This window comes from Papio anubis, chromosome 13 (genome assembly GCF_008728515.1).
Source record: "Papio anubis isolate 15944 chromosome 13, Panubis1.0, whole genome shotgun sequence".
In the NCBI taxonomy this organism is placed as follows: Eukaryota; Metazoa; Chordata; class Mammalia; order Primates; family Cercopithecidae; genus Papio; species Papio anubis.
In genome coordinates this window covers 64,446,172-64,472,546 of record NC_044988.1, presented here as the reverse complement: position 1 = coordinate 64,472,546, position 26,375 = coordinate 64,446,172, and the positions used below count along the sequence as shown (strand labels likewise).

The 26,375-nt window shown below is 39.7% G+C and overlaps 1 protein-coding gene across 12 annotated transcripts in view; it reads left to right on the top strand.

The window, feature by feature from the left end:
* RNF38 (ring finger protein 38) overlaps window positions 1–24,366 on the top strand; it is a 144,139-nt gene extending 119,773 nt beyond the window's left edge. For all 12 annotated transcript variants that reach the window (XM_009188493.3, XM_021927374.2, XM_021927373.2 and 9 more), the window contains 8 exons: window positions 1,081–1,248; window positions 2,526–2,696; window positions 6,249–6,410; window positions 6,740–6,846; window positions 8,692–8,776; window positions 15,609–15,730; window positions 18,127–18,226; window positions 20,935–24,366. In XM_009188493.3, coding sequence (XP_009186757.1) covers window positions 1,081–1,248; window positions 2,526–2,696; window positions 6,249–6,410; window positions 6,740–6,846; window positions 8,692–8,776; window positions 15,609–15,730; window positions 18,127–18,226; window positions 20,935–20,997 — 978 coding nt within the window. In that variant the 3' untranslated portion in view covers window positions 20,998–24,366. The remainder of the gene's footprint in view (window positions 1–1,080; window positions 1,249–2,525; window positions 2,697–6,248; window positions 6,411–6,739; window positions 6,847–8,691; window positions 8,777–15,608; window positions 15,731–18,126; window positions 18,227–20,934) is intronic.
* The last annotated feature ends 2,009 nt before the right edge of the window (window positions 24,367–26,375 follow it).

Sequence of the window (26,375 nt, the reverse complement as noted above, 5' to 3'; positions counted from 1 at the left end):
TCATATAAATTTATTTATTTATATTTTAAATTGAGTCTCACTCTGTTGCCCAGGCTGGAGTGCAGTGGCGCGATCTCAGCTCACTGCAACCTCCACCTCCCAGGTTCAAGTGATTCTCCTGCCTCAGCCTCCCAAGTAGCTGGAATTATAGGCACCCGCCACCACTCCCGGCTAATTTTTTGTATTTTTAGTAGAGATGGGGTTTCACCATGTTGGCCAGGCTGGTCTCATTCTCCTGACCTCCGGTGATCTGCCCACCTCGGCCTCCCAAAGTGCTGGAATTACAGGCATGAGCCACTGTTCCCGGCCAAACTAATATATTTTTTTCAGTTTTGTTTATATTGGCAAAAGAGTTGAAAACAAGTTGAACATGTATTGATACACCATATGATAGGACCGTTAAGCAAGTGTTTCTTAAAATATCTGGCTAGTACCAAAAAGAACAAGTTACCTTTAACTCCCTTGCATACATACCTGCAATGTAGTATTAAATGGAAAAACAAAGTTGCAGGGTAGTATGATCTCATTTCTGTTAAGATGAAAACAAACATGACAATTTATGTGTAATTGTGCTTTCGTATGTTCATGGAGAAAGAGAAGAAGGATATCAGCATTGTTTGCCTCTGGGTGGCAGGTAGGATGGGAGTAAGATTGGCTAGGCAGGAAACGAGATTTCTTGTTTTTAAATATACTTTGCATTGTTTCACTAGTTGTAATTAAAATTCGTTTTTGAGTGTGACCAAATGATGGAATATACAAGCTTTCATGATTCCAGTTCTTTTTATTCTGCCTTATACGGCAGGCTAGAAGAGTTAATATAGTAATCCATTATTTCCCTGGGCTTTTCAAGTCATTTGAGGGAGGAGTTTAGCCCCAGTTTTGTGGGAATAGTATATACTCTTGAAATAGTCAACTCTCTCATACAAAGACAATGAATATTCTGGTCGAAACTATTGGAGAGTACGTTGTGAAAATCTGTGTAGCTGAGAGAGGAGCCAATAAATGACCAAATGTTGATTTTGAATAGTTAACATTTTATCTAAACAGCTAAAGTTTGTTCATTTGTTTTTTCCTTTAAAGCTCCATCAAGGAACAGTCCCTGTTTCTTACACAGTAACAACAGTGGCACCACATGGGATTCCACTCTGCACAGGCCAGCACATCCCTGCTTGTAGTACACAGCAGGTCCCAGGATGCTCTGTGGTTTTCAGCGGACAGCACCTCCCTGTCTGTAGTGTGCCTCCTCCAGTAAGTCTGTATCTTTGTTCTCATTAGATACTACTATTAAGCACACCACCCTGAATTTGATTTTGTAACTTAACTGACTGTGGAAACCCTCTTTAGAGGGGCTAACTGCATTATATAAGCAAACAAAATTTAAGAGACTATCTTTGTAGTTTTACTTTCAAGTAAAAAGGTCAATTTTATTGCAATAAAAATCTCTATAGTATCCTTATAGTAACCATTTAATAAAATTAACTTTATAACCTGATGTATTTTTACATTAATTAACTTATACATATTTTAATATCCTGAGGGTCAAACCATGTTTTCTCATATGTCAGCACTGTTTATAATTAAAGCCAATGAAGGTCAGCCTAAGTCTCAGAGATCTTATTGTTCAACACTTAAGAGTCTCAGCACTTACTGAGTTTTAATGGGCACTTTGAGTGCTTTGTCTTATTCCTTACTATATGAAACCTATGATGAAAGTAGCATCATCCCCCATTTTCTAGTCGCTGAATCTGAAAAGTTAAATGACTTGCTTAGTGTCATAGAGACAGCTAGTATAAGAGAGTAGAGATTCACACTGACTTTTTTTTTTCTTGCCTCTGAAGCTTATATGCTTTGTCCTTTAATCTCAGTTCAGCCTCCTTTCAGAAATGGGGGCGCTGTATTTAAATGATGTATCCAAGGTCAATAATGTCTTCAAAGGAGATCACTTAGCAAAATTTAAATATAACTCTTAATACCTTGCTCTGAATGTGAGATTAAAACGCACACTTACACCAATACTAACTTAACAGATTAATTTACTCAAGCTTGGTTTCTCAGTAATAGAAACATTATACCAAATTTGCTAACCAAAATACTGAGAGATTATAGGACAATTAGTTGAGAGTTGTGCTCTTATGAAAATCCTAGGAAGAAAAAGATTTCTACAGGATTGAAAAGGGGAGTTTCTTGAAATATCAGTAGTGTTTGCTACATCTTAAACCAACTAGAGTTTCCTCTTCTATGCAGCACTTCCCCCTCTCCCCCCGCACCCTGTTTCATAGATGTTTAAAAGGCTAAAGTATTTCAACCAATTTGTGAAAATTATATAAAATACAGAATAATTATTAGTACCATTACTTTACTAGTAGATAAAAATACACTAGTATTTCATTGTTAATATTAGCTATTAAAAACATTTTCATGATTTTGGGAGAGGTGTGACAATGACAGATTTTAATCTCACAATCCTTTTAAATTAATTATATATTCTGATATTTTTAACCAAACTGTAACGGTTTCTCTTACAGATGCTTCAGGCATGTTCAGTTCAGCACTTACCAGTACCATATGCTGCATTCCCACCCCTTATTTCTAGTGATCCATTTCTTATACATCCTCCTCACCTTTCTCCCCATCATCCTCCTCATTTGCCACCACCAGGCCAGTTTGTCCCTTTCCAAACACAGCAATCACGATCGGTAGGTATCTCTACTATTACGTCAGAATGTTTAGTTTTTAACTAATTTTTAATTTTTTCAAAATGTTTAGGCCAGGCATATAACCTTAGTGGATTTAAGAACCAGAAGAATGCCTAAGTTACTATGTTTAAATGGCACACTTAAACATAGTAACTTGGCCAGGTGCAGAGACTCACGCCTGTGATCCCAACAGGGAGGTTGAGGCAGGCAGATCACTTAGGATCTATAGTTCAAGACCAGCCTGGCCAACATGGTGAAACCCTGTCTCTACTAAAAATACAAAAATTAGCCGGGCATTGTGGCACATGCCTATAATTCCAGCTACTCAGGAGGATGAGGCATGAGAATCGCTTGAACCCAGGAGGCAGGGTTGCAGTGAGCCAAGATCATGCCACTGCACTCCAGCCTGGGCAACAGAGTGAGACTCTGTCTCCAAAATAAACAAACAAACAAACATAATAACTTAGGCATTCTTCTGGTTCTTAAAAAAATTAAAGGAATCCAAACATATACAAATTAGTATAAACATTTAGCTTAAATTTCTGGTTTCTTAAATTTTTCTAGTTATTTTAATGTCACTTGTCTAAATTTGTGTTCTATTGCATCTGCAGTCCTTCAGGAAGTAAATCTGAAGAAAAGTTTTTAGTTTTTTTTTTTTTTTCTTTTTATGTGGTTCTAAATTGGAAAATGAAAATATTAAAAAATTGTTAATACTTGTTAGAATAATATTTGTATTCATTTAGGCAAGGAAATTAACCTTTCTGAACTTCAGTTACTTTTTCTGAAGGCCTGGTTTTTTCACTATGTTGTGATGAAAAGCAGATGAGGTAGTCTATTAACATAGTTAATTCTGTCTTGGGACTGGGATATAGTTGAGAGGCATATCATTTTGGGACACTGGGAGATAGATGTAAGTACTACATAAGTACAAAGAAGGGCACAGGAAAAAAGGTCCAGTTGTTTCGATAGGCCAGGTTCAGCATCAGAACCATCAGACATTAAGGAGAAACAGGAGAGATAACCTATAGAAATGACTCAAGTGGAAGACTCAAGTGTCAGTTCTGTGGAAAGAACTTGACAGTTTATTATAGCAGAGTTTGTTTACTAAGGATTTCTATACTATGCTGGGTACCAAAGAGGCTGCTGTCCTGAAAACTCTAGAAGCAATTATGACACAAGTTTGGCTCATCAGAAAAGGTAGAATTGCTTCCGCAAGATAATCTTTTCTTGGAATTAGGATAGGATTTGTGCCAGGATGGTCTCCTTCTCAGCTTCCTGTATCTGGGAATTCAACGCTAAAGCAAAATTTAGCTATCACTTGTATCTAAATTTGCAGTTGTTTTAAAGGTCCAGTCACATAGCCATATCAAGACTTAGTTTTCACTAGTGTTGTCATAGTGTAAGCAATTGTGATTTCTCTCAAGCCTGCATAGACTTCCAGATTAAAGCTTAGTATTTACTTACATTTGAATAACATGTTGCTATTCTGTAACTAAGGGAAGAAGTCAGACTAGTGTTTAAAAATAAATGTGCCTGGCCGGGCGCAGTGGCTCAAGCCTGTAATCCCAGCACTTTGGGAGGCCGAGGCGGGCAGATCATGAGGTCAGGAGATCGAGACCATCCTAGCTAACACGGTGAAACCCCGTCTCTACTAAAAAATACAAAAAAAAACTAGCCGGGCGAGGTGGCGGGCGCCTGTAGTCCCAGCTGCTCGGGAGGCTGAGGCAGGAGAATGGCGTGAACCTGGGAGGCGGAGCTTGCAGTGAGCTGAGATCCGGCCACTGCACTCCAGCCTGGGCGACAGCGCGAGACTCCGTCTCAAAAAAAAAAAAATGTGCCTAAGAGAATTCAATTGAAAACATCAGCACGAAAATGTGTACACAATGTGGTAATAGCGGTATTCCTAATAGTCAAAAGAGTGGACAACCCAAATGTCCATCAACTGATAAACAGATGAGGAAAGAGTGGTATATCCATGCAATGTAATACTATAAAAAGGAGTGAAGCATTGATAAAATCCACAAAACAGGTGAGCCTTGAAAGCATTATGCTAAGCAGAGAAGGTAGACACAGCTTCTTGCTTATTTAAATGAACTGGGTCCATTTACATGAAATGTGTAGAATAAGCAAATACATAAAAATGGAAAGCTGGGCCATGCGCGGTGGATTACGATGTCAGGAGATTGAGACCATCCTGGCTAACACGGTGAAACCCTGTCTCCACTAAAAATACAAAAAATTAGCCAGGTGTAGTGGCGAGCGCCCCTAGTCCCAGCTACTTAGGAGGCTGAGGCAGGAGAATTACTTGAACCCAGGAGGCAGAGGTTGCAGTGAGCCAAGATGGCGCCACTGCACTCCAGCCTGGGCAAGAAGAGCAAGACTCTGTCTCAAAAATAAATAAAGGAAAGCTGATGACTTGGGGAAATGGGGATTGAATGATAATGGGTATACAGTTTCTTTTTGGGGTGATGAAAATGTTCTGGAATTAGATAGTGGTGATGGTTACATAACTGTGAATATACCAAAAATCCATTCAGTTGAATTCCTTTTATCATATGTCAGTTATATCTCAATGAACTGTTTTTTGTTTTCTTGTTGGGGCTTTTTTGTTTTTGTTTGAGACGGAGTCTCCCTCTCATTGCCCAGGCTGAAGTGCAATGGTGTGATCTCAGCTCACTGCAACCTCTTTCTGCCGGGTTCAAGCGATTCTCTTGCCTCAGCCTCCCCAGTAGCTGGGATTACAGGCGTCCACCACCACAGCCAGCTAATTTTTGTAGTTTTAGTAGAGACAGGGTTTTACAGTGTTGACCAGGCTGGTCTCAAACTCCTGACTTCAGGTGATCCACTGGCCTCGGCCTCCCAAAGTGCTGGGATTACAGGCATGAGCCACCGCCCCCAGCCGAGCTGTTATTTCAAAAGAAAAAGAAATACATATCTTCTGTGTGCTTTGCATAGCACTACATTGCTTCAGTGTTCGCCACACACTTGAAGTAGTCTGTGAACATGCCCGTTTTATAGTTGACAGTACTGAGGTTCAGATTAAGTAATTTATCTAAAAGTTACATGGCTGATTGGTGACAGTACCAAGATTCTAATGTCCAGAAGCCCATAATCTTTCTGCACAGCATAATGCCTCTGTACAATATCTCATTTAGCCCTGTTTCTGATTTATAAATGCGCATTCTATTTTGTTTCATCTGTGAAAGGTTAAGTGTCTGAAAATCCTTTAGGTCAAGGTGCTATGACTGAAAAAATAATTTTAATTTTCCAAATAATTGGCTTACTTGATGACTTTTTGCCTTCTCATTTTAAGAGAAGGTTCACATAGTAAAATTAATAGAGGATAATGGAAATGTTTAATAACATGTTTTAAACCTTGTTGAAATTAAAATTAGGAATATTTTACTGTAGTCTGTATGTTTACTTTGAATTTTAGATTAATGTGAACATCAAGAGATGCATGGCCTTAGAGACATTGAGATTTTAAATTTGTGGTTATTATAAAGCATAATCTAAATACAGGAAGTTGTTTTTTTTTTTCTCTCTCCTCAGCCTCTGCAAAGGATAGAAAATGAAGTGGAACTCTTAGGAGAACATCTTCCAGTAGGAGGTTTTACTTACCCTCCATCAGCCCACCCCCCAACATTACCTCCATCAGCTCCTTTGCAGTTCTTAACACATGATCCTTTGCATCAGGAGGTGTCCTTTGGAGTAGTAAGTTTTCATACAGTACTATGTTAATTACTTGCTTTGGCAACTGATTGGTTCTGAGTTATGTTTTAGTATAATTCACCATATTTAGAATTATATGTATTCTTGACAGCATTCAGTTGGAAAGTTATATTTAGAAATACACCTGAGCGTATGGTTTAAAATGGTTGCTGCATCCTTTAATAAGTTAGTATTTAAGGAATATTAAAAACCTTGAACAATAAAAAACTTTACTGTTTAAGTCTTTTTTTTTTTTTTTTTTTAATTATTTTGACAGATTATTTGTAAATGTAGAGTGATCCTGAATCTTTTTAACATTTTTCCCCCTGCAGCCTTATCCTCCATTTATGCCTCGGAGGCTCACAGGACGTAGTAGATACCGATCCCAGCAGCCAATACCACCTCCCCCTTATCATCCCAGCTTACTGCCATATGTGTTGTAAGTTCTTTCTTAATGATTTCTGAATTTTGAAACTCTTAAGATTCTGTTTCCTTTATGAATGTCTTCTCTGTGGTCTATAGCTTTCAGTGTGGTAGTTATTTGTTTTTACTTAACGTTAAAAGGTGGAGTGGGAGGAGCCAGTTAAGGCTGAAAGAAAGAGAAGAACGGTAACATAGGAGAAGTGGGGAAGGAAGAAATCTGTGAGCCAGAAAATAGGTTTAACAAATCAAGAAGCAGAAAAGGTTAAGATTTTTGCTTCTTTTACAACTGATAACACTTACCACCAGCCTTGATTATTCAGCTTTTAGTGCTGTTTTTCTTAGGGGGAAAGGAGAAAAATTATTTCTATGTCTTAGAACTACTCTGTTTGGGTTAAGTTGGTCTGTAACAGAAATTCCCATGGGTGGGCCGGGCGCGGTGGCTCAAGCTTGTAATCCCAGCACTTTGGGAGGCCGAGACGGGCGGATCACGAGGTCAGGAGATCGAGACCATCCTGGCTAACCCGGTGAAACCCTGTCTCTACTAAAAAATACAAAAAACTAGCCCGGCGAGGTGGCGGGCGACTGTAATCCCAGCTACTGGGGAGGCTGAGGCAGGAGAATGGCGTAAACCCGGGAGGCGGAGCTTGCAGTGAGCTGAGATCCAGCCACTGCACTCCAGCCTGGGCGACAGAGCGAGACTCCGTCTCAAAAAAAAGACAAAAGAAATTCCCATGGGTGGTACACATGGTAGGGTTTTTTTTGTTTGTTTCTTTAGACAGAGTCTTACTCTGTTGCCCAGGCTGGAGTGCAGTGGTGCAGTTTTGGCTCATTGCAACCTCTGGCCCCCAGGTTCCAGTGATTTTCCTGTCTCAGCCTCCCAAGTAGCTGGGATTACAGGCGGGCACCACCATGCCCAGCTAATTTATGTACTTTTAGTAGAGATGGGGTTTCACCATGTTGGCCAGGCTGGTCACGAACTCCTGATCTCAGGTAATCTGCCTGTCTTGCCCTCCCAAAGTGCTGGGATTACAGGTGTGAGCCACCGCGCCCTGCGAGTAATTCTTTATTTCTCTCTCATGTAATAAAGTCTAGAAGTAGGCAGCTCAACGATGATTTGTTAGCCCTGTGACTATGAACAATGTTAATGGCTTCCTGTACAAGATCTAAGGTGGCCTCTCAGGCTCTAGTCATATGACATTCCACCCAGCAAAAATAAAAATAGATTCCTCTGCCTACCTGCTCCTCTCAAGGATATGTCCCAGAAGTTGCACGTATAACCCCTGCCTCTGTATCACATTGGCCATAACTTAGTCACATGTCTATAATTACTTTCTAAGGAAAGCTAGGAAATACGGTTTTTATACCAGAAGGCCACGTGCCTATGTTACCACACTGTTGTCATAGTTTTTCCTTCCTTCCTTCCTCTCTCTCCCCATTTTCTCTCTCTTTCTGTCTTAATGTCAGATCTAGTTTGTCTCCCGATTTTGTTCTTAAAATGTTTTAGTTTAAGGTCTTTTGCAGTTCCTTATAAATTTTTAAATCAGCATGTGAGTTTTTACTTAAGTGCTTGCTGCAATCTTGGTAGGTATTGCATGGAATTTATAGATTATTTTAAGGAGAAAGTGACATCTTAATGATACTGAGTCGTCGTCTTATGTGGTGTATGTCTGTTTATTCACCTTTAAGTTATCGTAGCAATATGTTTGCAGTTTTTATTTTACAGTTCTTGCATATGTTTTGTTAAATTTTTCAGATTAACACCATTCTTCATCCTTATAGCACTGGCCTTTGTCCTCCCTGTCCTGTTCATTGAATTAATGTACTAACATATTCAATGCTAGTGTGATTGTTTTCACTGCAGATCAATGCTTCCAGTGCCACCTGCAGTGGGCCCAACTTTCAGCTTTGAATTAGATGTAGAAGATGGAGAAGTAGAAAATTACGAGGTTAGTAGACGAATTGTGAATTAATTTGGGGAGTATTGTGTGCATGAAAGTATTATTCTACTTAACTCTTTAAACCACAGGCGTCCAATCTTTTCACTTCCTGGGCCACACGTAAGATACACTAATAGTAGCCAGTAACCTTTTAAAACATTGCAAAAAATAAATCTCATAATATTTTGTGAAAGTTTATCAATTTGTGTTGGGCCACATTCAAAGCCATCCTGGGCTGCATGCAGGCCATGTGTTCGACAAGCTTGATCTAAACATTTATTAGGTAAACTCTTTGTGCATTTCAAGATACAAACATGTCATAAAAATGATTTAACATCTTTAAGGATATTTGAATATGTACTACCACATAGCTATGATAACAGGTAGATTGGTGCTCTATTAGAATTACGTACAATTCCGATGAGAATGCAAATGAGAAAACTGAATTTTGATGAGATATGCTGAAAAGATTTTGTGGAAGCCAAAACGTTTGAGCTAGATCTTAAATAATGTAGAAGCTTTTTCATCTTTAAGATTGAGGCAGAGAAGTGCTGGACATTCTTGAGAATCAGCAGATGGTCTGTGGTTAAAGTAAAAGGGAAAAAATCGGCATTTGATTGGAAAGCTTAATTGGTTGTCCTTCAGTGCTTGCTACAGAGTGGACATAATTTTGAATATTATGGGGGAGGAAGGAGCCACTAAGTGTTTTTGGTGCTTTATGTCATCAGTACTCGTTAAGAGTCCAAACTCTGCCAGTACTGTGAAGTTAAAAAATGGTGACAAGGAAACCTATTTAGGTGTTGTAATAGGTCAGGCGATAAATTATAAAACCATGCATGTTCTGAACTTTAGGAACTGTGAATAGAAAGGAGTACAACAGTCGGCCAATTTTTGACAAGGCCACCAAGAAGACACAATGGGGAAAGGATAGCCTCTTTAAGAAATGGTGTTGGGGCCGGGCGTGGTGGCTCAAGCCTGTAATCCCAGCACTTTGGGAGGCCGAGACGGGCGGATCACGAGGTCAGGAGATCGAGACCATCCTGGCTGACACGGTGAAACCCCGTCTCTACTAAAAAATACAAAAAACTAACCGGGCGAGGTGACGTGCGCCTGTAGTCCCAGCTACACGGGAGGCTGAGGCAGGAGAATGGCGTGAACCCGGGAGGCAGAGCTTGCAGTGAGCTGAGATCCGGCCACTGCACTCCAGCCTGGGCAGCAGAGCAAGACTCCGTCTCAAAAAAAAAAAAAAAAAAAGAAATGGTGTTGGGAGGCTGAGCGCAGTGGCTCACCCTGTAATCCCAGCATTTTGGGTGTCCAAGGCGGGCAAATCACCTGAGGTCAGGAGTTCGAGGCGAGCCTGGCCAACATGGTGAAACCCCGTTTCTATAAAAATACAAAAATTAGCCAGACGTGGTGGTGGGCGCCTGTAATCCCAGCTACTCGAGAGGTTGAGACAGGAGAATCACTTGAACTTGGGAAGCGGAGGCTACAGTGAGCCAAGATCACACCATTGCACGCCAGGCTGAGTGACAGAGCAAGACTCTGTCTGAAAAAGAGAAAAAAAAAACAAAACAAAAAGAAATGGTGTTGGGAAAACTGGATATCCACCTGCAAAAGAATGAAACTGGACCTTTACACCATACATGAAAGTTAACTCAAAATGGATTAAAGACCTAAACTTAATATCTGAAATGATAAAAGTGCTTACAGAAAACAGGGGAAAAGCTCCTTGATATTGGCCATGGCATTGGTTTTTTGGCCATCACACCACAAGCACAGGCAACAAAAGCTAAAATAACTAACTAGGACTACATTGAACTAAAAGGCTTCTGTACCGCAAAAGAAAGAAAGAAAATGAAAGGCAGTCTACAGATTAGGAGAAAATATGAAAAGTAAACATCCGATAAAGGGGTTAATATTTAAAATATACAAGGAACTTATACAACTCAGTAGCAAAAAAAATGAATAACCCAATTTAAAAAAAATGGGTGGAGGACCTGAATAGACATTTTTCAAAGAAGACACAAAATGTCCAACCAGGGATATGAAAAGGTGCTCAACATTGCAATCAGGGAAATGTAAATCAAAACCACAATAAAATACCACTTCACACCTGTTAGGATGGCTGTTATCAAAAAGTAAGTATTGGCAAGAATGTAGAGAAAAGAACCCTTTTTCCATGGGCTGCAGAATGAATGTTTTGTTGGCAGGAGAACAGCATGCATCTCTTTGTACATCTTAATCAGAGCACTTGAGCGGTAGTATTTTAAAAGGAATCTTTTTTTCTTGAACGGGTCTCAAAAGTGGTCTTAAAATATTCCGTAAATCATACTGTAAACAGACGTTCTGTCATCCAGGCTTCATTACTGGGCAGAGTAGATTTAGCATAATTTCTTAAGGGCCCAGAGAATGGCAAATGAGCATTGGCTTCAACCTGCAGTCCACCAGCTGTATTAGCCCCAACAAAAGAGTCAGCCTGTTTTTTGAAGCCAGGCATTGCCTTTCTAGCTATGAAAATCTTAGATGGCATTCCCTTCCAATATGGGGCTGTTCTATCTACATTGAAAATCTATTGTTTAGTGTATTCACTTTCATCAGTGATCTTAGATAGAGCTTCTGGATAACTTACTACAGCTTCTATATCAGCATTTCCTGCTTCACCTTGCACTTTGTTGTTATAAAGATGGCTTCTTTCCTTAAACTTGATGAACCAGCCTCTGCTAGCTTCCAACTTTTCGTCTGCAGCTTCCTCACCTCTCTCTCAACCTTGATAGAATTAAAGACAGGGCCTTGTTCTGGATTAGGCTTTGGCTAAAGAGAATGTTGTGGCTGGTTGGATTTTCTATCCCTATCACTCAGACTTTCCATGTCAGCAGTATAGCTGCTTTGCTTTCTTATTCGTGCATTCACTGGAGTGGCTTTTCTGTTTTTTCTTTTTCTTTTTTTTTTTTTGGAGACAGGGTCTCACTCTGTCACCCGGGCTGGAGTGCAGTGCCACCATCTCAGCTCACTACAGCCTTGACCTCCCAGGCTCAAGCGATTCTCCCACCTCAGCCTGCTAAGTAGCTGGGACAGTAGACGCATGCCACCACACTTGGCTAATTTTTGTGCTTTTTTTTTCTCTTTTGCAGAGAAAGGTTTTGCCATTTTGCCCAAGGCTAGTCCGAGTGTTGGGATTACAGGCATGAGCCACTGTGCCCAGTGAGAATGGCACTTTTTCTGTTCGAACTTTGCCTTTGCGTTTAGAACTTGGTTACTGGTTTGGCACAAGAGGCCTACATTTTGGCCTGTCTTGGCTTTGACATGCCTTTCTTACCAAGCTTAATCATTTCTAGTTTTTGTTTTGCTTTTTGAGACAGAGTCTTGCTCTGTCGCCCAGGCTGGAGTGCAGTGGCACAATCTCGGCTCACTGCAAGCTCCGCCTCCTGGGTTCACGCCATTCTCCTGCCTCAGCCTCCCGAGTAGCTGGGACTACAGGTGCCCGCCACCTCGCCCGGCTAATTTTTTGTATTTTCAGTAGAGACAGAGTTTCACCGTATTAGCCAGGATGGTCTCGATCTCCTGACCTCGTGACCTGGCCGCTCGGCCTCCCCAAAGTGCTGGGATTACAGGAGTGAGCCAGGACGCCCAGCCAATCATTCCTAGTTTTTAAAGTGGGATACATGTGACTCTTTCACTTGAACAATTAGAGGCCATTGTGGGGTTATTAATTGGCATAACTTCAATATTGTTGTGTCTCAAAGACTAGGAATACCCCAGGAGAGGGAGAGATGGGTGAATAGCCAGTTGGTCAGTGGAGTAGTCAGAATACCCAACATTTATCAATTAAGTGTTCTTTCTGTCTTATACAAGTGCAGTTTGTGGTACCACAAAGCAAGTACAATAGTAACGTCAAAGATCAGAGAACATTATAGCAGATATAAAATAATGAAAAAGTTTGAAATGCTGTGAGAATTACCAAAATGTGGCACCAAGATATGAAATGACATGACTGTTGGAAAAGTTGAATTAATAGATTTGCTCAACAAGTTGAATTAATAGATTTGCTCAACATGGGGTGGCCACACACCTTTAATTTTTTGTTTTTGTTTTAAAAAGGTAGTATCTGTGGCATGCAGTAAAGCAAAGTGCAGTAAAATGAAATATGCCTGTGTAGTCTTTATACTGTAAGAACTTAACATATTTTATTGTCATAAATTGTATTTGTTGACCTTTGTGTACCATGGTATATATGAGATATAAAAGATTATTATCAATGATACAATAAGTTTTTTTTGTTTGTTTGTTTTTTTGAGACGGAGTCTCGCTCTGTCACCCAGGCTGGAGTGCAGTGGCCGGATCTCAGCTCACTGCAAGCTCGGCCTCCCGGGTTCACGCCATTCTCCTGCCTCAGCCTCCCGAGTAGCTGGGACTACAGGCGCCCGCCACCTCGCCCGGCTAGTTTTTTGTATTTTTAGTAGAGACGGGGTTTCACCGTGTTAGCTAGGATGGTCTCGATCTTCTGACCTCGTGATCCGCCCATCTCAGCCTCCCAAAGCGCTGGGATTACAGGCTTGAGCCACTGCGCCCGGCCGATACAATAAGTTTTATCTAAATTTTATATATTGTAATGACCATCGATTTGGCAATTTACTTTTTTTTTTTTTTTTTTTAAGATGGAGTCTCGCTTTGTCACCCAGGCTTGGAGTGCAATGGCGCAGTCTCGGCTCACTGCAACCTCTGCCTCCTGGGTTCAAGTGATTCTCCTCCCTCAGCTTCCCATGTAGCTGAGCTTACAGGTGCACGCCACCATGCCCAGCTAATTTTTTTGTAATTTTAGTAGAGATGGGGTTTCACTGTGTTGACCAGGTGGGTCTCAAACTCCTGACCTCAAGTGATCTGCCTGCCTCAGCCTCCCAAAGTGCTGGGATTACAGGCTTGAGCCACCATGTGCAGCCTGGCAATTTACTTTCTAGTCCAGCATTTAGAAGGGCTAGGGAGCTAGTGAAAGGGGAACAAATTATTTAGATGATGCAATTATCTAAATAATGTTGACACAGAAGCAGAGTTCTGGTATCATAATAAAACACACACAGTTATTACCACATTAATTATTGACATTTGGGGAAGTTAATTCTGTTTCTCTCATCTATCATTATTTGTTACCCATTCTGTTAACACTGGGGCAACCTGAAAAATGGAGAAAAGTAGTCCACAAAAGGCAGACTAATTGTGGGATAAACCAAATGAGTTATTAGAGTCATTAAGGAAAGGAGGTACTGATGTAAAATCAGTAAGCATAATAATTGACTGGGCATAGTAGCTCACTCCTGTAGTTCCAGCACTTTGGGAGGCCAAGGCAGGTGGATCACTTGAGGTCAGGAGTTTAAGCTCAGCCTGGCCAACATGGCAAAACCCTTTCTCTACTAAAAAATAAAAAATACAAAAAATTAGCTGGGTGGCGGCTACTCGGGAGGAGGAGGCAAGAGAATCGCCTGAACCTAGGAGGCGGAGGTTGCAGTGAACCGAGATCATGCCATTGCACTCCAGCCTGAGGATAAAGCAAGACTCTGACTCAAAAAAAAAAAAAGAGGCATAATAATTACAATATTGAAACACATCAAATATATTAAAGTTCATGAGTTGATAGTGGATACTTAAAAAAAAACAAAAGAAATTAGGTGGTCTCATCCTATTCTGCCTAAATTCTGAGTATTGTTTAATATTAGGCATTATAAATGAAGAATGATAAAATTAGAATATTACCATTTTACCCATTCTTAATGAATTAATGGATCTAGACAGTATTCCATCATTGGCTGCTAACATAACCACTAGACATGATGGGCCTTATGGTAAAAGTTTTCACATCTACCTATTTATAGGACAAGGGGACAAGGAATTTGTTAAACCCAGTGGGTCAGGGATGGGAGGTTCATTTAGCACATTTCAAACTGGGAATTTCTACAGCTCATTAACCTGGTTTCTTCAAATTTAAGAGTGAAAAAGAGACTTGAGACGTATTAAGCCATGGTAAGTTATGGATTTGTTTGGATCCTTATTTGAACAAACTACTTTTTAAAGCTTTGAATTGAAACAAAGACATTTGAACGTTAATTGGTCCATTTGATGTTAAAGAATTAGTGTTAATATGTTAGGTGTGATGATGTCATTGTGGTTATATTCTAAAAAGTCTATCTTTTTAGAGCAGCGATTCTCAACCTGGGGACAGTTTGTCTCCCAAAGATATTTGGGAATGTGTGGAGACATTTTTGATTGTTACAGCTGGGGGGTTGTTAACTGGCACTAAGAGAGCAGAGGGAGGCCAGGGATGCTGCAAAACATCCTATAGTACACAGGCCAGCTCCCATAACAAAGAATTATCTAGCTCACAGGGTCAAAGTTACTTTGTTTTACAGATGCACTTGATACTAATGAAATGATACCATCTTTCAGTTTTGTTTTAAAATACTGTGAGCTTTAGGATATATGGTAATAGATAAAAGATTAGCCATGGACTACTGACCTGCGTAATGGATAGATCAAGGTTCATTAACGTTGCTTTTCTACTTTTGTATGTGTTTAGATTTTTTCATAAGAAACATTTTAAAAATTATTTTAATAGGGCTACGGTGGTACGCAATTGTAGTTCCAGATACTCAGAAGGCTGCGGCAAGAGTATTATTGTTTGAGTTCACAGGAGTTCGAGGCCACAGTGCACAATGATCATGCCTGTGAACAGCCACTATATATACTCCAGCCTGAGCAACATAGCAGGACTCCATCTCTTTAAAAAAAAAAAAAAAAATTGGAATGCAAAACATAAAGACAGATGAAAATATGTCATCTTTTACTGCTACAGGCCCTGTTAAACCTGGCAGAGCGACTGGGAGAGGCAAAGCCTCGTGGACTGACTAAAGCAGATATTGAACAACTTCCTTCTTATCGGTTCAATCCTAACAACCACCAGTCAGAACAGACTTTGTAAGTACATTTTTTTGACATCACTCTGCTAAATTTCCTTTTCTACCTTTATGAAATAAAAACATAAGAGTCATTAAGGTAAAAGTTGGGAGAGGAAACAAAAAGTTAAAAGAAAATGCTTAAGAGTCAGAGATAACTTTGATAAAGATAAGTTATCTCTATTTCATAGTCTAAGCCAACACTTGTCCAATAAGTCAATATAGAGCTAATTAAATGAAAAATTAAATGTCTTAGTCATTCTAGCTAATGGCTGCTATGTTGGGTGGTGTGGATCTAGAACATTTCTGTCATCTTAGAAAGTTCTGTTAGGGCTGTTTTGGATTTTAATGTTGCTTAGCAATTCTGTTTCTAATTGACATTCTAGAATGTTTTCACACAAGATAGAAACTTCATGCACATAAAGTTTGAGGTTTTTACCAAAAATTTCTGCTTAGTATGGGATCTTTTATAGCTTTATTGATATATAATTTACATACCGTAAAATTCCATTTAAAATGTACAGTTGAGGCCGGGCACGGTAGCTCACACCTGTAATCCCAGCACTTTGGGAGGCTGAGGCAGGTGGATCGCCTCTGGTCAGGAGCTTGAGACCAGCCTGGCCAACATGGCGAAACCCTGTCTCTACTAAAAATACAAAAATTAGCTGGGCATGGTGGCAGGCGCCTATAATCCCAGCTACTCGCAAGGCTGAGGCAGGGCGAATTGCTTGAGCCCGGGAGGCGGAGGTTGCAGTGAGCCGAGATGACACCACTGCATTCCAGCCTGGGCGACAGAGCGAGACTGTCTCAAAAAAATAATAATAATTTAAAAAGTACAACTCAGTGGTTTTTCGTATATTCAGAGCTGTGTAACTATCATGACAATCAAATTTAGACCCGTTGCATCACCCTAAAACGAAACCCCTCACCCACTTCACCCACTAGCAACACTCTTCGTATTTCTACCTCACCTTGGTGCCTCCTCCCCATCCTCAGTCTACACTGTGTCTATATAGATTATACATAAATGAGGTCATATATGATCTTTTTGTGTCTAGCATCTTTCACTTAGCATAACTTTTTCTATATTGTAGCTTTTACTAGTAAGTCATTTCTTTTTATGGCCAAATAATATTCTACTGTATAGATCATACTATTTTTACCAGTGGATGGACATTTGGGTTTCCACTTTTGGCATTGAATAATGCCAAAGGTAAATAATGGCTTTGAATCACGCTATATTGTCTATTTTTTTTATTATTATTATAGCCAGCCTAGTGGTTGTGAAGTGGTATTTCCTGCAGATTTGATTTGCATTTCCCTGATAGCTGATGATCTTGAATGTTTCATGTGCTACTAGCCATTTGTATACCTTTTTTTCAGAAATGTCTATTTGGATCCTTGCTTCATTTTCCATAAGTTGGTTTGTCTTTGTATTACTGAGTTGTAGAAGTTCTATACATATTATAGATCTCATCAGATAAATTATCTTCAAAAATGTCTTCCCTCAGAACAGGGATCTCTGAGGAATAGAATAATAAAAAGTGTAAAAAAATGTGTTGCCATTCTGTGGATTGTTCAGTTTTTCAGTGATGTCCTTTGCAGCACAAAATGTTTAAATTTTGATTTTGATTTATTTCAGCCTACACTCAGCCCTCTGTATTCAGCCAACCAAAGATAGAAAATATTCAGGAAAAAATTAAAAATAGAAAATAGAGCAATATGTAGTACAAATAAACAATACAGTATAACAACTATTTACATAGCACTTACATTGTATTAGGTATTACAGTATGTTAATGATTTTAAAGTATATGGGAGGGTGTGCATAGGTCACAAACACTATACCGTTGTATCTAAAGGATTTGAACATCTGCAGATTTTGGTGTCCATTGTGGGTCCTAGAAATCAGTCCCCCCTCAGATACTGAAGAACAACTACATTTCTTTTTTTGTTGTTAATTCTTGTGCTTTTAATGTCATCTCCAAGAAACCATTGTCTAATCCAAGGTCATGAAGATTTACTGTGTTTTCTTCTGAGAGGTTAATAGTTTAGCTCTTAACACCTAAGCTTTTGATCAGTTTGAGTCAGTTTTTATATGGTATGAGGTAGGGGTCCACCTTTATCCTTTTGTATGTGGACATACAGTTGTTCCAACACCTTTTTTTAAAAAAATAGTATAGAATCTTTGGTATTAAGATTGACTTCATGTTAACTAGAAATTTTTGTGATAATCTGTTAGTAAAGCAAAACCCTCTTACTGCAAAACATCACAATTTTTTCAGGGTATTGGTTAATTTTGTTTAATAATTTAAGTGATATTTTGATAACAGAATAAATTACCTTGTAGGTTTCAATAGTCATAACAATAGAAAACCATCTGGTTTTATGGTTAAATGATCTTTTTGCTTTTTTTAGGTGTGTAGTATGCATGTGTGATTTTGAGTCAAGGCAGCTACTTAGAGTCTTACCCTGTAACCACGAGTTCCATGCCAAGTGTGTTGACAAATGGCTTAAGGTAAAGTGATAACATCTTTAAAGGAAATGACATTGAATTTTTCTATTTTATTGACCATAGGTTAATTAGAGTAAGTTCGTAACTCAGTGGACAGGAAGACAAAATGGAAACACAGCTTTGAGTATGATCTCTTTAAATGAGGAGAAAAGGCCAGTAAAAATTAACTGCAGTCAACAACATAGGAGTGATTATACAAAACTCAAATGGATGACCTCTCGACAATCAGTATGTCCTTTCTTATGGCATACAGGGACAAAGTCCGAACTTGCTAGGCCACAGTTTGCTTCGAGAATTTAGAAGGCTACCTAATTATAGCTCTGTTGTCAGAGGTTTGCATGGAGAATAAGTACATCTAGTGTTTTTATTTAATTCTGACCATTTTCTCCTTTGTATATATGAACAAAAGCACAAAGGACACAAATCCATAAGAGTGGCTATGCCAGGGTGAAATTATTGCAGGGGCTTCTTTTTTATATATATATTTTTTGAAACAGGGTCTCGATGCGTCGCCCAGTCTGGAGTGCAGTGGTACAGTCATGGCTCAATGTAGCCTCGACGTCCCAGGCTCAAGCGAGACGGGGTATCACTATGTTGCCCAGACTGGTCTTGAACTCTTGGGCACAAGCAGTCCTCCCACCTCAGCCTCCCAAAGTATTGGGATTATACACTGCACCTGACTATTTAATGTTTAAAAAAAAAAAGTTTACAAAATCTGCTTTTTTACTTTTTTTTTTTTTTTTTTTTTTTTGAGACGGAGTCTTGCTCTGTAGCCCGGGCTGGAGTGCAGTGGCCGGATCTCTGCTCACTGCAAGCTCCGCCTCCCGGGTTTACGCCATTCTCCTGCCTCAGCCTCTGGAGTAGCTGGGACTACAGGCGCCCGCCACCTCGCCCGGCTAGTTTTTTGTATTTTTAGTAGAGACGGGGTTTCACCGTGTTAGCCAGGATGGTCTCGATCTCCTGACCTCGTGTCTTAATTGTAACAGAATGAAAACGTGATACAGTAAAAGAACTTTAATAGGCTGGGTTGCAGTGGCTCCATGACTATAAAAAAAATGTATTTATATAGTCAAATTTGTTATTTTTTAAATGAAGTGTTCTGATTTGGATAAAACTAGGTAACCTCACAATTTGGAGAGGAAGATAGAGTTAAAAGTCAGTTCTGAGGGAGCACAGTTCCATAGTATCTAACTTAGCCCAAACTCAATCCTGAAGACAGAGTCTTAAAGTATTTTAAAAGGAAAGCATTATATGTGCAAATCCCTGACATGTGCAAACAGAGAACAATCAAAACCACAAGTTCCATGTGGCTGATAGTTGGAATGTGAGGAAGAGTGGGAAAAGAAAAGGTGTTCAGAGAGAAAATCAATGACCAGCTTGTTGTGAAGCCACTCTGAAGCGTGAAGGAGTTTAGATGTAATCCTGAAAGCATTTGGGAAGGACATAACAGACTATTTTAGAAGGATTTCTGGCCACTGTTGGAGGATAGAGTAGAAGAGGTAATTTCTGAGAGACAGGGAGATAGAATAAAGACGTGGTGGGCCAGAGAATGGATAGTGGCAACTGGATGAAAAGAGGGACTGATTTGAGCATTACCATAATGCAGAAATAAGATTATGTGCTGAATGGGTTGTAGGAAGTAGGAGAACAGGTGATGCTTATGTTTCTGGCATTAGCAACTCCACAAATTATGGTCCCATTTGTTGAAGTGTTCGAGAAAGCAAATTTAGGAGCCAGGGAACCAGGTGAGTAAGTAGAGCTATGGTATAGACCCAGTCACCTATTTTACAGTCAGGCTTTCCTCAGTACCGCTAAATGTTTTCTGTTACTTCATTCCATTAAGAATAGCCAAGGGGCCAGGAATGGTGGCTCAGGCATCTAATCCCAGCATTTTGGGAGGCAAAAGCAGGAGGATCGTTTGAGGCCTGGAGTTGGAGACCAGCCTGGGCAACTTAGTGAAACCCTTGTCTTTTAAATTGGCTGGGTGTGGTGGCACACACCTGTTAATCCTAGGTTCTCAGGAAGCTGAGGCAGGAGGATCACTTAGGCCCAGGAGTTCAAGTCTGTAATGAGCTGTAATCATGCCACTGTGCTCCTGTGGACAACAGGGTTTAACCCTGTCTCAAAAAAGAAAAAAAAAAAAAGACTAACCAAGGTGTTTTAATGTCAGTTGTTAACTTGGTCCAAACTGGTGAATGTAATCTTGTTTGTATATTTTAACAGACCTACTAAAAATCATTCATGGCGGCCAGGTGTGGTGGCTCACACCTGTAATCCCAGCACTTTGGGAGGCCGAGGTGGGTGGATCACCCGAGGGTCAGGAGTTTGAGACCAGCCTGACCAACATGGTGAAACCCCGTCTCTACTAAAATACAAAAATTAGCCCGGCATAGTGGTGGGCACTGTAATCTCAGCTCCTCGGGAGGCTGAGGCAGGAGAATCGCTTGAACCCAGGAGGCGATGGTTGCAGTCAGCCAAGATCATGCCATTGCACTCCAGCCTGGGCAGCAAGAGCGAAACTCCCATCTCAAAAAAAAAATTCATGAGCTAATTCGGAGGTTTGTGGGTTAAAAAAAGACACAAATTGCTTTGTACCTCTTCAGAGGAACAAAGAATGTAAAAACTGTGGGAAGTAAAAGTAGTTCCATTGCTTTTAATGTGTTTCATTGTATATGTCACAATTTAAACAAGTTTTCCCTTTTGTTTTGTAGGCAAATCGTACTTGCCCAATTTGCCGAGCTGATGCTTCAGAAGTGCATCGGGATTCAGAATGACCAACCTAAGAAGCACAAATTTAGTTTGGGTGTTCCTCATCACATGTATATACGGACTATCCATTGAACTTAATCTGTGTGGCTTCCAGCCCTCCCTTTACCAAAAGGGTCAATGGACCTTTCTTTGCACTGTGTGACTTAATCAACTATAAAAGCTTACAATTAGTCTTCACAGTTATGGGATTGTTATACTAACCGTGTGATTGGAACTCCAAAGACTTTTTCTTTAGCTTAATTTTGTGTGTGCACTAACATTCCCTGGTTTTTGTGTGATCATTCCGAGTGTTGCTGCAAGATTACAGTGGACGTGATCTTTTAGCATGTGCTTTTATAAAAAGTGGTAGCTACAGATGATATAGCAATCTACCTTATATAGAGCCTTCAGAAACTGTGAGTGGAAATGAATGCAGCGTATGACTGTTGGTGATAAGTGTATCTGTGTGAGAGTGTGCACAACTACTTGTGAGAGGGCATGGTAGCTAACGTGTGTATGAGATCCTATATACCAGCATGTACCAAGAATGTGTGTGTAGTTTTAATTATGCTGCAATGTATAATCTGGTGTGTTATTTAAACAGCACTAGTACTGTACACTGGTTTTTTTCCCCTTGTGTTTGCTGTTGCACACTGATTGCTGAGGGTGCATCAATTACAAGCATTGAATACTCCATCCCCTTCCCTCCCAATGAATGGAATGAGAAAAGCCTTCTTCCTTTGCTTCAGGCAGCTGTCACCTTCTCTTTATTGGTGGTCCTAAGTAGGTCACTTAAGGAAAAAAAAAAGTGTAACAAAATTCTCACTCCATGAACCTGATTTTTTTGATTCTGTTGTGGAAATTTTAAAATCTCCAACTTGCTGTTTCCAAAAAGAAGGTGCAATATCATACATTATCAGTTAGCAATATTAGCATTTCAATCAATGATTTGAATGTTGATACTTTTTTTCCTTTACATTTCCAGTTTCTTACAGAAAGTACCTGTGATTTTTTTTTAATGTTTAGATTTGTAGTCTATTCTGAAGATATTTGATTAATATATTTCTAAGAAGACCACTAGTTCCATGAAGTCTCACCTCGTTGACTTCCACCAGAACAAAATCTGTTAATTCAGCTTGACTTCTGATATGTATTCTGTGTTCAAGCTCCTGTGGGCAACTAAATTGTTTTAAGAAAGCTATATTTCTGTCCATATTAATTCACTTGCCAGACTCCAGTTCTGAAAGTTGTCTAGTTCTTCCTTCATCACATGTGCTTCTCATCGAAACCCCTGTTTCAGGATGGATCAAGTGCTGTTACAGCTCCTGTTCCTTAGACCTGATTTGTTTTGATGTTTTATCGCTTTTCCTTTTAATTTTTGTTTGAATGAGAAAAGTTTAATACAACAGGTGTCCAGAATACTTGCAGTATAAATGAAGATTTGATTTTTGTATAAAAAATAATGCTGTTAAACAGGAATTGACCTTCATTTAGTTGATCTAACACATAGCTGTGTGGGGTTTTTTTTAGTAGGTTCTTTGAGCATAATTCAGATTGTTTAAAGTCATTTTTCCAGCAGTGTTTAAATTACTTTCTCATTCTTTTAGTGTCTTCAACATTGTCTGCCTCTTCCTGCAGTTGATGTAATTGCTTTGTTTGCAATAGCACAAGCTGCATTATTCCAGTCAGGACTGTGATAACTTGCTGCCAGCCCCACTCAACTTTCAGTTGGTTCTGTGTCAGTTTTCCACTCAGTGTTAACTACTTGTTACTGCCATGCTGCTTGCCCTCCCTTGAAGTGTCTATAAGCTCATCACAGCCTAGAGTTAAGTAAAGTCAATTCACAGAAGCACAATTTTGCCCTTTTTGAGACACTGTTGCCTCTATCTAGTCGTACACGTAGGGTTTTGCACACTCTGTTTGCCCTTAGGTTGTCAGTGCATCAGAAATACATCTAAACAGTGGTAAAAATGCACATGTTACTTTTAAATCATTAGGATATCCCTCACCTGTTCCTGATGAATAAAAAGTGTGTTAAAGACCAAAATTCTTGGCATAATAATCAGCTACATACAAATCACGTATAGTTTAATCCTTTTTTAAAGAAAAAAAAATCATGTTTAAAATGGCAAAAGCCCATCTTATACACTTTTATATAGCTGCAAAAAATTTATATCTGTACAGATCTAACATAACACTACTACACTCAGTATTCATTTTATTGAAGCATGCAAGTAAAGCACTTTTTCTAATTTATATAGAGATACCTAATTAACACGGCACATTGTACTAATGACTAGGAGTAGCAGCTTTTTCTTCCCTCCCTCTATGAATTCTTATAATGTCCCTTTTTCCGTAAATTTTTGAGAGGCAGTTGGCAATTTCGGAGGCAGCAGGGTCTGTTTTGGTAAAGTCTTGAATTTCGTTGTTGCACTCTTGTGACTGATCTCTCTGTGGGAATGTCTTTTTGCATGGGGCTCATAGAGATGTGTGCAGACTTGCTTATTGTGGTTAGTGTGTATCAGGAATACATACACACACACACACACACACACACACGTATTCTGACCAGCTCAGGATTGCCACAGTGAGCAGCTTTGTGGCTAGCAAAAGAGAACAGTTTATTTGTGCCCAGCCATTGTCACCTTGGGTGATGCACCAGATAGCAGGCAGATGTTGGTTCATGGCCTTCGTCCTCTTTCCTCCTAAAATAATATTGGCTTTACCATCTTAACTCAGCTGTGGGTTTTTTGTGGGTTCTTGCTTGTTTCTTGGCATGAATTGTCATCTTTGGTTTTTTTTTTTTTTTTTACCCCCACCCCTCAAAAAAGTAAGGCCTCCAGGTATCAAGATCTCATATTAGGATTTTCTGTCCTTAACTTTTTGAGCAAAATCTGGAAAATGTGAAAGCATATTTAGATTTTATATACTATCTGAAATGTGATTTGTTAAGATTCTTAAATTTGGGCCTCTTAGAATAATTTTGAATGAGATCTACCGACTCACTTGTGAGAATATTTTTCGCAGATATCTTTGGGCCTTTTCATTAGAAAGCTGTTTGTCCCCCTGTTGGTACATTTGGTTACCTCATTTTGCCGTTTGTTTCCGATTGTGAAAGCTCACAGGGGTGTTTTTCGGAATCATTTGCTGAGTCATTTTCTCAAATCATATTCCATTGTATCAGTTAACATATAGTTTTAAATGTATGTATTATAAATATCTGTAACCAAATCATTTGAAGGCTTGATAAATTTTTAACAAAGTTTGTACATTTTTTATGAAAGTTACTAGTAATGCTTTACTAAGTAGTGCAATGAATTTTTATTTTTAATCCCTGTGCCCAATTTTGGAGTTGAGAGGGTTGTTGGTAATAAATGTATGATGTACACTTAAAACATTTGTTGTTTCATGTCACTGTGTTAGGGATGGGGAAGGGTTGTATATGCATGGGGATGGAGAGATAGCAGCAGGAAGATAGAGCTAGGTTGAATTACTGGCCGCCAGATTCTGTATTTCTGCGTTTGTGTAAACAACTTAGAAATGCAAAAGTAACTAGCATTGTAACATATGGTACATATTTATAAAGGCCAAGAAGATAGCAGAAAGAGTACAGCCAAATATGTGGTGTATGCATTTGAACAGTAGAGATATATAAGCAACATAGTGAGACCCCTATCTCTACAAAAATGTTTGTTTTAAAAATTAGCTGGGCCTCGTGGCACACACCTATAGTCCTAGCTACTTAGAAGTCTGAGGTTGGAGGATCACTTGAGCCCAGGAATTTGAGGTTACGGTGAGCTATATTTGTGCCACTGCACTCCAGCCTGGGCAATAGCAAGAAGACCCTGTCTCTAAAGGGAGGGAAAAAAAAAAGCTGGGTACGGTGGTTCACACCTGTAATCCTGGCACTTTGGGAGGCCAAGTTGGGCAGATCACGAGGTCAGGAGTTCAAGACCAGCCTGGCCAACCTGGTGAAACCCCGTCTCTACTAAAAATACAAAAATTAGCCAGGCATGGTGGCACATGTCTGTAATACCAGCTATTCGGGAGGCTGAGGCAGGAAAATCGCTTGAACCCAGAAGGCGTAGGTTGCAATGAGCCGAGATCGTGCCACTGCACTCCAGCCTGGGTGACAGCAAGACTCCATCTTGGGGGGCAGGGGGAGATGTAGGTAACTAGAATTCAACTAGTTCTTTCTATATATGTTAACCATAAGAGGCGGGAAAGAAGACCAATAGACAACTAGTCAGATTCGTCCACATTAGCTACAGTTTATGTACAACTTCCTGTCAACATAATATGGAAAGAGGAGCCTCTGCTTGTCATTTTCCATATATGTTTGTATAGTTTTCCTTTGACTAAAAAAGGAAGAAAATAAAAACAATATACTTATGCATATGCTATGTTAAGATTTTACCCTCTTGACTGACTCCAGTACTCATCTGACAGAAGTGACCACATCCTGATTTTTTTTCCCTCCTTTTTCCAACATACGTAGAAGAGTACTTGTGTTTAACTTTGAATGTTTCAAGAAACCCAAAACTTACGCCATGTCTTATGACAGAGGCATTTACTGCTAAGTACCCATGACTACCCAAGTCACCCTACTTAAATAAGTCATGGAGGGGCATGGTTCTGGCCAAGGGCCTGTAAGCATAGGCTATGTGGCCTTTCCATGCAGAAGCATACATAAAAACCAGCTTTCTTCCTCTGCTTGGGTAGTCGCATCCTGTGTCACTCCCTAGAAAAGAGTTGTGGTTTTTGTTTTGTTTTTTTTCCCCTGCTCTTTCCTCCAGGCTGGAGTGCAGTGATGTGATCTCGGCTCACAGCAACCTCCGTCTCCCGGGTTCAAGTGATTCTCCTGCTTCCGCCTTCCAAGTAGCTGTGATTAAAGATGTGTGCCATGACACTCAGCTAATTTTTGCATTTTTAGTAGAGACAGGGTTTATGCCATGTTGGCCAGGCTGGTCTCAACTACTGACCTCATCACCCGCCTCAGGCTCCCAAAGTGCTGGGATTACAGGCATGAGCCACCATGCCCAGCCGAGAGGATAAGATTCTTATGAATGGGAGGATCACATCACAGCTAAATGTTTCAGCTCTCTTGTACACTTCAATGAACTGGATGAACAAGGCCGTTCAATAAAGTGTAATTAGCCACATGATTTTAAATTTTGTTAGTAGCCACATTAGAAAACTTGAAATTATTTTTAATATTCAGTCAAATATACCAAAATATTTCTACTGTAATATTAAGATCCTTTACATTTTCTCCTACCAAGTCTTTGAAATCCAGTGTGTATGTTACATTGACAGCATATCTCAATTTGGACGAGCCACATTTCAAATACTCAGTAGCCACCTCTGCATAGTGGCAACCAAGTTAGATGGCATAGGTCTAGAC